The sequence below is a fragment of the Branchiostoma lanceolatum genome, chromosome 14 (genome assembly GCF_035083965.1).
Source record: "Branchiostoma lanceolatum isolate klBraLanc5 chromosome 14, klBraLanc5.hap2, whole genome shotgun sequence".
In the NCBI taxonomy this organism is placed as follows: Eukaryota; Metazoa; Chordata; class Leptocardii; order Amphioxiformes; family Branchiostomatidae; genus Branchiostoma; species Branchiostoma lanceolatum.
Window position 1 is genome coordinate 1,865,477 of NC_089735.1, and position 11,888 is coordinate 1,877,364.

General features: G+C 40.7%; 2 protein-coding genes across 2 annotated transcripts; one reads left to right on the forward strand and one right to left on the reverse strand.

The window, feature by feature from the left end:
* Positions 1-355: 355 nt before the first annotated feature.
* LOC136448667 (progestin and adipoQ receptor family member 3-like) lies at positions 356-6,577 on the forward strand. Its single transcript, XM_066448306.1, has 7 exons — positions 356-374; positions 1,379-1,496; positions 1,860-2,022; positions 2,578-2,733; positions 3,303-3,506; positions 4,113-4,209; positions 5,011-6,577. The coding sequence occupies exons 1-7, from the start codon at positions 356-358 to the stop codon at positions 5,130-5,132; spliced, it is 879 nt and encodes a 292-aa protein (XP_066304403.1). The 3' UTR covers positions 5,133-6,577.
* Positions 6,578-8,340: 1,763 nt separating this feature from the next.
* On the reverse strand, positions 8,341-11,634 carry LOC136448302 (V-type proton ATPase 21 kDa proteolipid subunit c''-like). The gene is made up of 5 exons (XM_066447691.1): positions 11,278-11,634; positions 10,371-10,486; positions 9,873-10,058; positions 9,337-9,461; positions 8,341-8,562 (listed from the first exon to the last, which is right to left on the reverse strand). The coding sequence occupies exons 1-5, from the start codon at positions 11,370-11,372 to the stop codon at positions 8,464-8,466; spliced, it is 621 nt and encodes a 206-aa protein (XP_066303788.1). The 5' UTR covers positions 11,373-11,634; the 3' UTR covers positions 8,341-8,463.
* Positions 11,635-11,888: the final 254 nt, after the last annotated feature.

An 11,888-nucleotide genomic window follows, 5' to 3' on the forward strand; every position in this document is an offset into this window, starting at 1 on the left:
GGCAGGCTGTCCCTAGCCTGACGAAATCGCGCTTCTAACGGCCTGCCGGACTGACCGGCCCTGCTTTCAATTCGCTCATGTCAGCAAGAGATTGTATAACACAGCCTAGACTACCACTCCGGTCGTTACGTGTAACTGGTTAGACAGCTATACCTAAGGGTGCCGTTTGGACCTTGGAATCTCCGTCAGATCATTAATCCGTGCGGTCCCTCCTGGAGAGATACCAGCTGTGGGCTTGTTGTGTAAATCATTACTTAAAGAGCAATCAAGCAGGGTGTTATCTACTGCATGGGGGTAAAGACTGACCTGTGATCAGGAGAGCACATCGTCACATAACGGACAAGTGAGAGGCAAGATGTCGCAGTCCAGGAAAGGTGAGTTTCAAATGTGTTAACATTACATGTAGACACAATATCCATAGGTTTACTTTGGACATTGTCATTTTGGCAAACTTATTACACATAGACACAACATCTAGCTAGATATTTACTTTGGGCTTTCTCGTGTTGAAGAAACTTGTTTGAAATTTTGTGTTTTGTATCTGACTGTGCCAACAGCTTAATTAACAGTTCTTCTTATCAGGTAGGTACTGAATTGATACCCTCAGTAGCATGCAGTGATCTGATGTTTAGTTAGCCTTTCATACTACATCTCTGGTGTTATATTCTTGTTTCTGTCTCTGTTTTGCTCAACTGAAAATAAAAACGTACTGGTGACGATACCGGCCAAAAAGTGACTTTTGATGAACGATGATTCCAGACGACACGTTCACAGCCCGAGTCAGCCTTCTCTTTGGTTGCTGCCTCTTTTCCTCAATGATACTGAACAGATGATAAGAACGAGGCAAAGCACCAACATGATACTTGGTTATCAATTGAAATCTGTTTGGAATATCTAGGTCGTGTATTGGGTGTGCATTCTATTGAGTATTGTCCAAGAGAGGTGGTGCATAGGTAACAGCAGCTACTGACCTTTGATCATCTTATCCTTTAAACTATTATTTGAATGACGGTAGGAGGGGTATAATAAGTTCCAAACAGGAGATAAGACAGGTGAGTAGGTGTTAACTTCGGTCGAGATAACTGCAAATGCTTTATTTTTCATCGTCATTTGAAAGCAATGAAGTCAGTACTGAAAGCTGCCTCAATGGCTGGTAAAAATGTTCTTGTCGATTCCGCTGCAAAAATGTGTGCACGATTTCATCAGGGTTTGTCAAACGTGCTTCAGATCTTTTTAAATGAGGATGCTTTTGCCTCTCAGACAGAATTCCCCTTCTCTTCTAGTAAAAGACAGCGCCAGAATGGTTTGTTAATTTTCTCGTCAATTTTGGCTTGAATTGTGCTTCAGATGTTTGGCATATTATTTCTGGATATTTCAGGAAGAAGACTTCAACTCTACACGTACGAACAACTTCCCAAGTGGTATCAGGAGATGGAGTCTCCCTACATCACAGCCGGCTATCGCAACAACCTGTCCTACCAGCAGTGCTCGAGGAGGTAGTAGTGACGTGTGTCCAGGGGTTTCCCTTTGTAGTGGTTATTAGCATTGGGTACAAAGATTTAATGGCGTGTGAACCTGCCGTTAGACCACATCTTGCAACGCCGTGTCATCGCGGATGAAGAAGAACCCCAAGTACACACATGAAGATATTTCGGAAGACATTTCGCTATTCTACATGTGACGTTTTTCGTTGTGATCAAGTCGTTTGTTGTTTTCTTCAGGGTGACTGACCCACTAACTTTGCACACCTGACTTAGGGCTACGTGACTTCATCATTGGGCCAAACTTCGTCCTGAAAGTCTGAAGAAGAACATTTTATAACGTCCTTACTCTGAGCGACATTCCTGTCTTTATTTCAGCATATTTCAGATCCACAACGAGACGGGAAACATCTGGACCCACCTTCTTCCCGCCATCTTGTTTCTCCCGCTGGCGTTGTATGACGTCGCCGTCATCGTTCCTGGTCTGCATGGCAAGCTTACAGATTACGTCACCATGGCGATATTCCACTTTGATAATCAGGTAAGAGCATAATTTATCAAGAAAAGTGGAGTTCTACGACCTCACACCTTCTCGACCGAAATGATGTTAATATTTGCAACTGACATTTTCAAAATGTTTACCATTAATAATGCAAATAAGGTCCACATTTGCATAAACCATATCAGGTAATGATATTCTCTAGCCAGATAAGACAGGTTGTCCGGGGTATGAAACTTCTATTTTGGCAAAGAAGTCATTGTAGCATTTTCTCATTCATTATGCAAATTATAGAAATTAGGCCCTGATTTGCTTGATTTATGTTTGATGATGTGTACCTTTAGTTAACTTTCAAAAGCCGCAAGTATTAAATCCAGTCATTGACCACTATGGTATTATAGATTTTCTACATTATCATGCAAATGAGGTCTTCGTAACTATCTACCATCTACTTAGTGTGTGAGAGTGTGTGAGTGAGTGAGTGAGTGAGTGAGTGAGTGAGTGAGTGAGTGAGTGAGTGAGTGAGTGTGAGTGTGTGAGCGATGTGACAGGTTGAGTTACTTTGTTTTGCTTCAGTCTGTTTGTGTTGCTCCGCAGATCACCTTATTGGCGTCAGCCTACTTCCACACCTTCCTTGCCCAGGGATGTAAACAGAACTATGAGCAGTGCCTGGCTGTGGACCTATGGGGCGTTGCGATGGCCACCGCTGGCAATGCTCTGATTTATGTTGCCTACGCGTTCTGTTGTTCTTGGGTAAGTATTTGCACTCGTCAGATGACGAACATGGACGACCATTGATAGCATGCCTCTTTGGCCTGTATGATATATATCGGTACCCATTAGTCTTGTGATATGATTTAAGTTGTACCCTAGGCCACAAAGTTTATCAAATATAGTTATTCATAATCCCATTGACATATTCCTGCATTTTAGAGTGATTCATTATGTATTCATTTATCTATTTATTGTCAAATGCCACAATACATTACACCGACTCTCGAGGCAGCGAAGCTGACGTTGGAGAGTCGGCATTTATGGACAGACGGATACAGGGAATGGAAATTACACAACACTAGTTTAAATACAATGCTACAATTAATCAATAAACTCTTATCATAATTAAATCAATTTTCTGCTTCTAGATGTAACGTTAGAAGGCATTAGATTCGCTGAATCCTTTGCCCTACACTGAATAAGTATCATATGACTGAAGCCCTATTTGCCGATTCTTTGTTGTAATCTCCACCTGCAACTGGTCTTATGTTCAAGCTAGACTTCGATTCCCCCATTAATGTTATAAAAATTCGATTCGATTATGACAGTGGTGGCAGTTATTCTACTACGGCTTGCTCGGAGGTCTGATGACGTGGTACTCCGTCATCTGGCTGCACCCGAGGATGGTGCCGGGCTGGGTGTCGCTGGAGAGGCGTTTGCTGGCCTTCTTCCCGCTGTGGGTCGGGGTGTTGGCAGCCCTCGCACTTCACACTCTGCACCACAACAGGCACTGGCCAGACAACCTCGCACAGGTCATGTCATCATCTTGTCGCGCTTCTTAAAATGCACATTCTAAAAAAAGACCAACATTTAGGAGCAAACGTAGAACCTCATAATATCCATGAGACTCTGACCATGAGAGACTTCTCATATAAAAGAGGGCACGAACTAGTAAGTATCTTGCAGTGCCATCTGGGGTTAGCAGGAGGAAGTGCAATCTGTTTCGTCAGAAACAGATTGCATCTGCATACACCCAAAATCTATTCAATAACCAATCAATTAGCAATGATTGTTTTTCCTGTATTGTTCAATGCCCTTCTATCGAAATGATCTTTTCTTACAATATGTAATAAGGCACTGCTGTTCTAGGGTTACGTGTACATTACGTCTAAATCTTTCTGTAAAACGAATCCATACCAACCAAGCAAAAACTCAGAGTTTTGGTTTAAACTCTGCTGGTCTCAGTCCTATCCTTAGTCACTGACGAAAGACAGTGGATGCTGTCTGAAACGTCTGTTTCAAAATTTTATCCAGTTGCTTCAGTAATTATTTTTGGCGTATCGTACTACCTGGATGTCTAACTTTCATCAACAACCAAGTAATGTTCGTTTATTGACAATTGCCTCTTTTATCTACAGCTATTGGCGCTACATTATTGGTTGCGGGCAGTCGCCAACCACCTGGTTGGAATAATCGTGTTCTTCTTTGCAAAGGTCCCAGAACGATGGTGGCCTGGTGAGGGCTTTTCTAGATATTATGACACTGCATAGATACTTAATTAATGATTGATATTAATATTAATATTCATATCTTATTTGATAAATACATAAATAGATACATAAATATTTCAATTTTTTCTGTCATCGTGGCTAAGATAATGTCTTACTTCTTACGGCCTTTCTCAAGTTTCAGTGATCCAAGAGATATTTCGATTTCTATCATGTTCGCTTTCAATGAGCCCAAGAAACATGCTGTGTCGAACTTATTACATCTGTTTGATTTAACCATCCAATGTGGCGGACAGGGTTTACGTCATCGTTTTTAATGGGGCTTTCAATACGCCCACCGAAAGCCTTCTTGGCGAGCCGAAACTCCCTCTGATCGAAGGCAATAGAGAACCTTTGCCCGCACCCATGTTGAAATTCCCGAATCAGCGCCCACAGCGCCCAACCCCAATTAATATATTATATATTGTATACAAATGTATAAGCGCTGGCGGTCGAAGGGGGCTACATGAGTGCTACCCCCAGTTGCTATCTCCAGTTGCAATAGCCACAATGATGTGGCAGAATATTTGACCTAATCCTTTCATTTTTCCTCTGCTGTCGCTTATGCATGACTGTGTGATTTGCCATGTAAAAACCGGTTTTCCTAGTTATTGTATGCAAGTACTGGTTAGTTCTGCTAGTTCACTTCAGTGACGCTGAAGAAGAGTGATGGATGTCACTAGAAACGTCCGGAAATAAATCTCCGAATTTTTATCCAGTTTTAGAGTTTGAATTGTCCTTATACTCTGCTTTCTTTGTTCAAAATTAGGTCGGTTCAACACCTGGGGCCAGAGTCACCAGGGGTTTCACATCGTGGTCGTGCTGTCACAGCTGTTCTGGCGGCGGGCGATCATCAGCTTCATGCAGATGAAACTGCAGACCTTCTGTTGATTAAACAGCACTTTAGGCTAGGAAACTCTTTTGCCAGGTCTTAAGGGCATCATTTTCGAAGCAAAATATACTTCATTATTCGTTATATAAATGACATAGCAATGTCCGGCCACGTTGATTTGATCATATGGATGACATCCTTCGGGAACCCCAAAACTGATGCGAGCGTGTAAATTAAAAAGTTTGGCACAACAAAAAGTTGCCTTCAATATGAAATCTAAGTGGTCAAAAAGGTTGAACAAATGACTAAACAAACATATGAGTATGTCATATAGAATAATAGATTCTTCATTTCTTACATCTTCTTATTTGACTTTGGCATTCTACGACATTAGTATCCGTGTTCCAATATATTGTTTTGCAACTTACGGCATACATTTGCTCATTTGCAGCTACTTGGTACGATTTACAGTATGGTCTTCAACTTTCTTTTCTTTTAAAAGACTAAAATTGATGCGCGCACCGATGTCATCCATATAACCTAAACAACATGACCTAATGGAGTTTAGAAAATGCTTCAAGGTCTAAAGCATCCAGACCAGCCATTGGTTTCTTAAAATGGCAGCTAAGGAAACTGCACACAGGAAATCACAAAGGAAATAAACAGCACATTGTCATACCACATCTGTATTCATAGATACATCTAATTTTCACATCAATAGTCAGATTACACTGGTCATGTTTGTCTAAGGTGTGCAATTCTTTTTTCCAGTCGACACAGAATCGCTACTAATTTAGCAATTGCTTAGAGTCACAGAAAACAAGCTGTAGTCTTCTCAAACTATGAAGACGAACACAATCCATCCTTTGTGGTTAGGAAAACGTCCACAATTCCCAACCCTAATGAGTATGTACTGTCACACACAGGAATCAGAGATATAGATGTGAGTTGCAGCTAACTGTAGCCAGAACGCTGGATACCTGGCTAGTCTCTACCAGACTAACCGTGTTGGCTATATAGAGAACATTTGCCGGGGGACTTTGGCCATGGAGGATAATATTCCCATCCACAGTTATCTCCATAGTCGACCCCCTTCATACAGTTGACTCTATTTGGCCGATTTCTACTGTTTTCCCAGCGACCTGCAGACGCTGGTAGAGTCTAATACCTGGCTACTACAACAGCAATGCCTGTCTCAAGTACACACCTGTATAAACCATACTAGCATGTACATTACAATAAAACTGATACTGTACTCTCACAAGCATATTTTGGTATATGTACATAACGTATCAGTATTGACAAACCACCATCTACCTCTACTCACAACTACCTACACTTCTTTTGATAGTACCTTAATATAGGAATACAATCAAACACATGTAGGACCTCAACTTTTTCTTGAATATGGACATATCCATTTCAGCTTTTGTCAGATACAAAGTGAGCTCTTTTCTTGATTCAAAGATGTTTAACCTTCTGGTTGCTAAGGCTGAACTTCATGCATCAAAATTGTGCAGGACATAACGTAATCCTAGGGTCACATTTCCAAGCTGGGGTGCTTGCAAAAACGAAAAATGAAATATGCATATCAAATAGATACACAATTTCTATTCAGAGGTAATTTTCTTACATTTTGTTGTCTTTTATATCATATTTTTCACTTCCGCAAGCTGCCTGACCAGGCCCCCCTTTAGAAATGGGACCTAAGCATAACTCAGCTGGGCAGGTGTTAAGTAGTGGCCATTCACTGACAAGAGTCAACAGTTACATTTCATTTGTAGGAAATGTAGCTTAGTTACTCGTGTCACCCTTACATACTGTAAATGCAGAAATGTTCGCAGTGGTCTTATGTTTGCGTTTTTTTGCCCTCCTACCCCCTTGTCTACTATTGTCTCAAATGCAAACTTAAAACCACCCTGAAAGCTCCATTTTCTCCATACCGCGAAATTAAAACCACACGAACTGAAATGCATTTACAGTATAATATAAGGACTTAATTTCACTTTCTCCTTATGTATACACTTCATGTACCTTCTCCCTGCTGCCAAACTACTTAACCAATACAAATATGATGCCAAACAGCTTACTTAGCAGACTGAAGGTTACATTTCAACAAATACTGCTTACGATGTACTACCACCCTTCGCAAAGTACCCTTTTTTCACTTTCTAAACTAACAGTAATCATACTTAACTTGTACAGCCATTCACCATTCTTTCATATGATTTAGTTTCATCTACATTTCTCCAAATAGTTTTTTTTTCTACCTGATACATTACGACAGTATAGCATTACTTTAACAATGGGGACCATATTGCACTAATTATATACACCTCCAACATTCTTTTCAATGAAATGTATATCTAACATCAAAATAACATTATTTAATCAAACTTCATTATACCATACGTATAACCTTCACAGGTTTGGTTTCTTCTGTCTATTATAAACATATAATACATCGATGATCCTGGTGTATATATCTCGTGGCTGGAAGTACCACCTGCACATACGGATAAAATGTGCAGGTAAAATTGGAGTTTGGTCTTTCTACACTGGTCTTTCTAATATCAAACCCCACTGGTCCACAAATTGGGTACACAATGTAGATGTTTATTTACCGTACTGATTGTTACCACCTATGAAATGCTAAATACAGAACTGCAATGGTTTCTCAACAGTTTCCAGTTTGATCCGTGGTTCATGATATCTACTCAAGTAGAGTGGTACAGGTATAATTTGTTTCTTTAAGGCCACACCAATTTAATTTCTTGGTCAACGGATTTTTTTTTTTTGCAAATAAAAATCTGTTAACCAGGAAATTAAATTGGTGTGGCCTAAGGTACATGTACTGTTGCATGTTACCTGCACCAATACAGGTAAGCAGAAAAGAATATTTCAAGCCCTGCATCTATGACCACCAGCCATCTAAAGTAGGTATCATTCATTGTCTCTGCTGAACACCTCATTTCAGAGCTGGAATGGAGAGTTACAATACACAACAATGTCACAGTGACTACTTCCTCTTTACAAAGTGGACAAAATCTAGTTCGTATTTTTGTCCCTGCATCATTCATTGGGGCTACGCTGCTTTGGTGTTATGGATGACATCTACATGTAGACAGATTTTACTTCCATTTTTTTCTTAACAAATAAAACAAACAAAATCTTGCCCCCTTGGAAAGAAAGGCATGACAATGCAGCTACAGTGTAGATTCCTTAAAACTACTGCAAAATCATTGATTATGATGTAGATGTAATTTTCCTGAAACCAAAATCAGTTCATATCGCAAGATGTCCAAAAAAAGCTAAATTTGATTCATTTTTCATCGTTTGGGGTCTTAAGAAGATGCCACCCATACAACCAGTTCACGAAGTCGGTGATGCCTAAGCCTTGTTACCCATGCTGACTCTCGATGTCTGGATGATGCCAATGATCACACCAAACAGGCCTATCACACTGGCAAAGATCTCCACAATCAGGATCTGCACAAATACAAGAAACAATCAGGGTAAAAAAAAACATTTATTAGGCCACACCAATTTGATTTCTTCGTTAACGGATTTTTATTTAAAAAAAAAATATTTTAGAAGAAAAAAATCATGAAAACAAAAGGCTGGCCCAGCCTTCTGTTTTCATGATGATTTTTTTTTCTAAATTTTTTTTTTGAAAATAAAAATCCGATAACCAAGAAATTAAATTGGTGTGGCCTTATCAAAGCGGGGCAATGTCATACACAATTCATTGGCAACCACAATCACACGAATAAAGGACTGACAGTGGGCTATCTGCAAGCATTGTTAAAAGCTATGTAACAAGGATTATATCTCTCGGTGGAAGGAGGAGTGTTCCAGACCTGCCAACATTGCAGGAAAATCGTGAAGTTGCTGCTCTTAAACTGTTCAAAAGTATGCTCAAACCAGACCACCCACTGAACTTTGAACTTTGAACTTTTCTGATCAAAGTTCAAAGTTCAAAGTGGAACCAGTGTCCCCTTTACTGCACAAGTTCTTTCTCCACTACACTATCCGTCAGTACAACAGACAAATCCAGACTGTGTCATGGTGTTGTTGTGTTAAACTTTGTGTATAGATACGATTTGTAAGACCACCATAACACAGGAGTACATATATATAATTTGTATTTATCATATACATTCCTGCCATGTTGATTTAAACAAATAAAGATTTGAAAGATATGAGGATTCTCCTGCAGTACTTAATGGCGACGAGTTCCACACTACGAACAGATTGATCTACCTTGACGAACAGACTGGCGTTCTGTGCATCAGCTAGAGCGGCACCACTGCCGACGATCCCCACACAGACTCCACACACCAGGTTACACATGCCAACAGTCAGCCCAGCTCCGAACAACGAGAATCCTGCGGATGAAACAAACTTATCAAGATTTGTGCCTGAACAATGACATTAACTTTAATAACCTGGCTGTGTGTGCTGAACAGCCAAAGCAATAGATAAAAAATATACATTATGTAGTTAGCCTTGCGGATATCCCTTCTGGCTACATGTATGTCAGCGTTGAACCTATCACAGTAACAGCCATGATCTAGATTAATATTTAGAGAAGTTGCATTAGATTTCACTATACCGACCTGTCAAGTAGTTCGCCTTGCAGACTTCCCTTCTGGCATTAAACATATATGCTGTGATTTAGATCAATGTTTAGAGAAGTGGAACTAGCTGGTGTGTTACGCCGAATGGCGGTTATACCGTCTATTTACATGTAGATACAGAACTAGACAAAGTCTACATGTTGTACACTGTACACCCACCAGCCATGTAGTTCGCCTTGCGGACTTCCCTTCTGGCGATGTCAGCGTCGAACGGCTCGATGATCTGCAGCATGACGATGGCCATGATGATGCCGTAGATGGCCACGGCCTCGCAGAAGATGATGCTGATGAGGTTCTTGGTACGGATGCGGGGAGCCTTCACTCCTCCACCAATGATGCTGCTCCCTGAAGCAAAATGGCATTGGTGTTACTTATAAACCGTCAAAATCCTTTGCATGGCCTGTACTTCTACTCTTGGCCATTTGGATAGAAATTAGCAACTCCTACCCACATACAATCCATCAAAGCATTTCAAGTCATTGTGTTGATGCAAATGCACGCACACACACATACACACACATATACACCAGGCATTTCAAGTTAACGTATTCAAACATACACACACAAACAAACACCAGGCATTCTAGTTATCATGTTGACACACACACACACACACAGAGAAACATAGGCAAAGGCAATAAGTGTTAATTTCCTGACCAGTGGTGAAAATGCCCCAGGCTGCTCCCACCACAGACAGTGAGATGGTCAGGCCGACGCCCAGGTTTGCCCACATGTAGGGGGAAGTCTCTGTCAGGAACCAGCCGAAGTCAAACCTGCGACACACACAAAGGGAACATGTTAGTGATAAGATATCAAAACCGGATGTTCCTGGATGCAGTGCCATAGAAAGCTGCTAGGACCAGTGGGAGACCCACAAAACCTACCAATTGCTAACACCTAACTCACATACCAAATATGATCAATCCGCAACTTCTACTTCTAGAGTGATGTTCACAAATCCATTCACACACAAACAAAAACATAATTATATAACCTTCTAATTGGCTAAGGAAATACTGGTAATCATATGTTCATAACAAATTTATTATCATAGTAGAGTGGATTCATTCTTTGGCTTCTCAGCATCTTGTGGGGCTTGAACAACACGTAGATGACTTCCTTAGGACTCTCTTCTTCCTCGGTAGCCAAAATTCCTGACAGATTACATCTTGGGTACAATCAATTAGGTACAGGTCCAAAATACCTGACCCTGGTGTATCGGTACTGGACCTGACTCAGGGGATGGCCACTTTGACAGATAAATATTACTATGAAATTACCGTGGCAGTGCTCTAAAGCCACTCTAAAGCACAGAAAAAACATTGGCATGGCTGAAGTCAAATTTTCATGTGTTTTCATAAAAAAATACCTAGCACAATCAAATATTATGTTTTTACCAGTTCAAACATGCTTGTGTCCTTATTGAAAATCTACCATTTTCCGAACAAGTAGTTTAGGTACAGGTTCAGGTCCGGACCTGTACCTAAACCTGTGTAGCTGTACCTGTACCTAAAATTTGTTTTGGTAGTACACAGCTCTTTTTACATGTCAAAATCGAACTCACCTGTACCCTTGGCCTGAGAGCGCATAGTACACCCCCACAAGCACGAGTATGAAGAAAACCGTTCCAGAGTAGCCGCCGTACAAGTACAAACTCATCCTGCTCGTTTGTCAACCGACGATCCAGAGGAAAACCCCGTCAGTGGCTCACGAACTAACCAACACCTGAACACACTAGTCAGGTGATGATGACAGAAGCTATAGGGGGAGGGGAGCCGCCACCGACGAGAAAAAAAAAACCCACCGTATCTTAAGTCTACGATCTTACCACTTCACAAATGTGCAAGAGCTTAAACAGGAGTAGCTTAGTCCTGCAGTACAATATTTTCTGGTGTATGCTTCAAATAATGTCCGAAAATTGAGGAAAAACAGCAGAAAACCGAGAGTGTGGGCGAGTAGCCAGCCTTCGGATGAGAAAGCATCCACACGCATTCGGCACCATTGGAAGATTTTCATAAACCCTATTAGTTCTTTTGATCAAATACAAAATGTATTAAAGTTAAGTTAATGAAATCCTCTTGAGCTAGAAATTGTCAGCAAATTTACTCTTAAAGATCAATTAATTAATGAATCTGTGTAACGTTTGGCCGCTATCAAAGGAGAAAAGGTCACGAG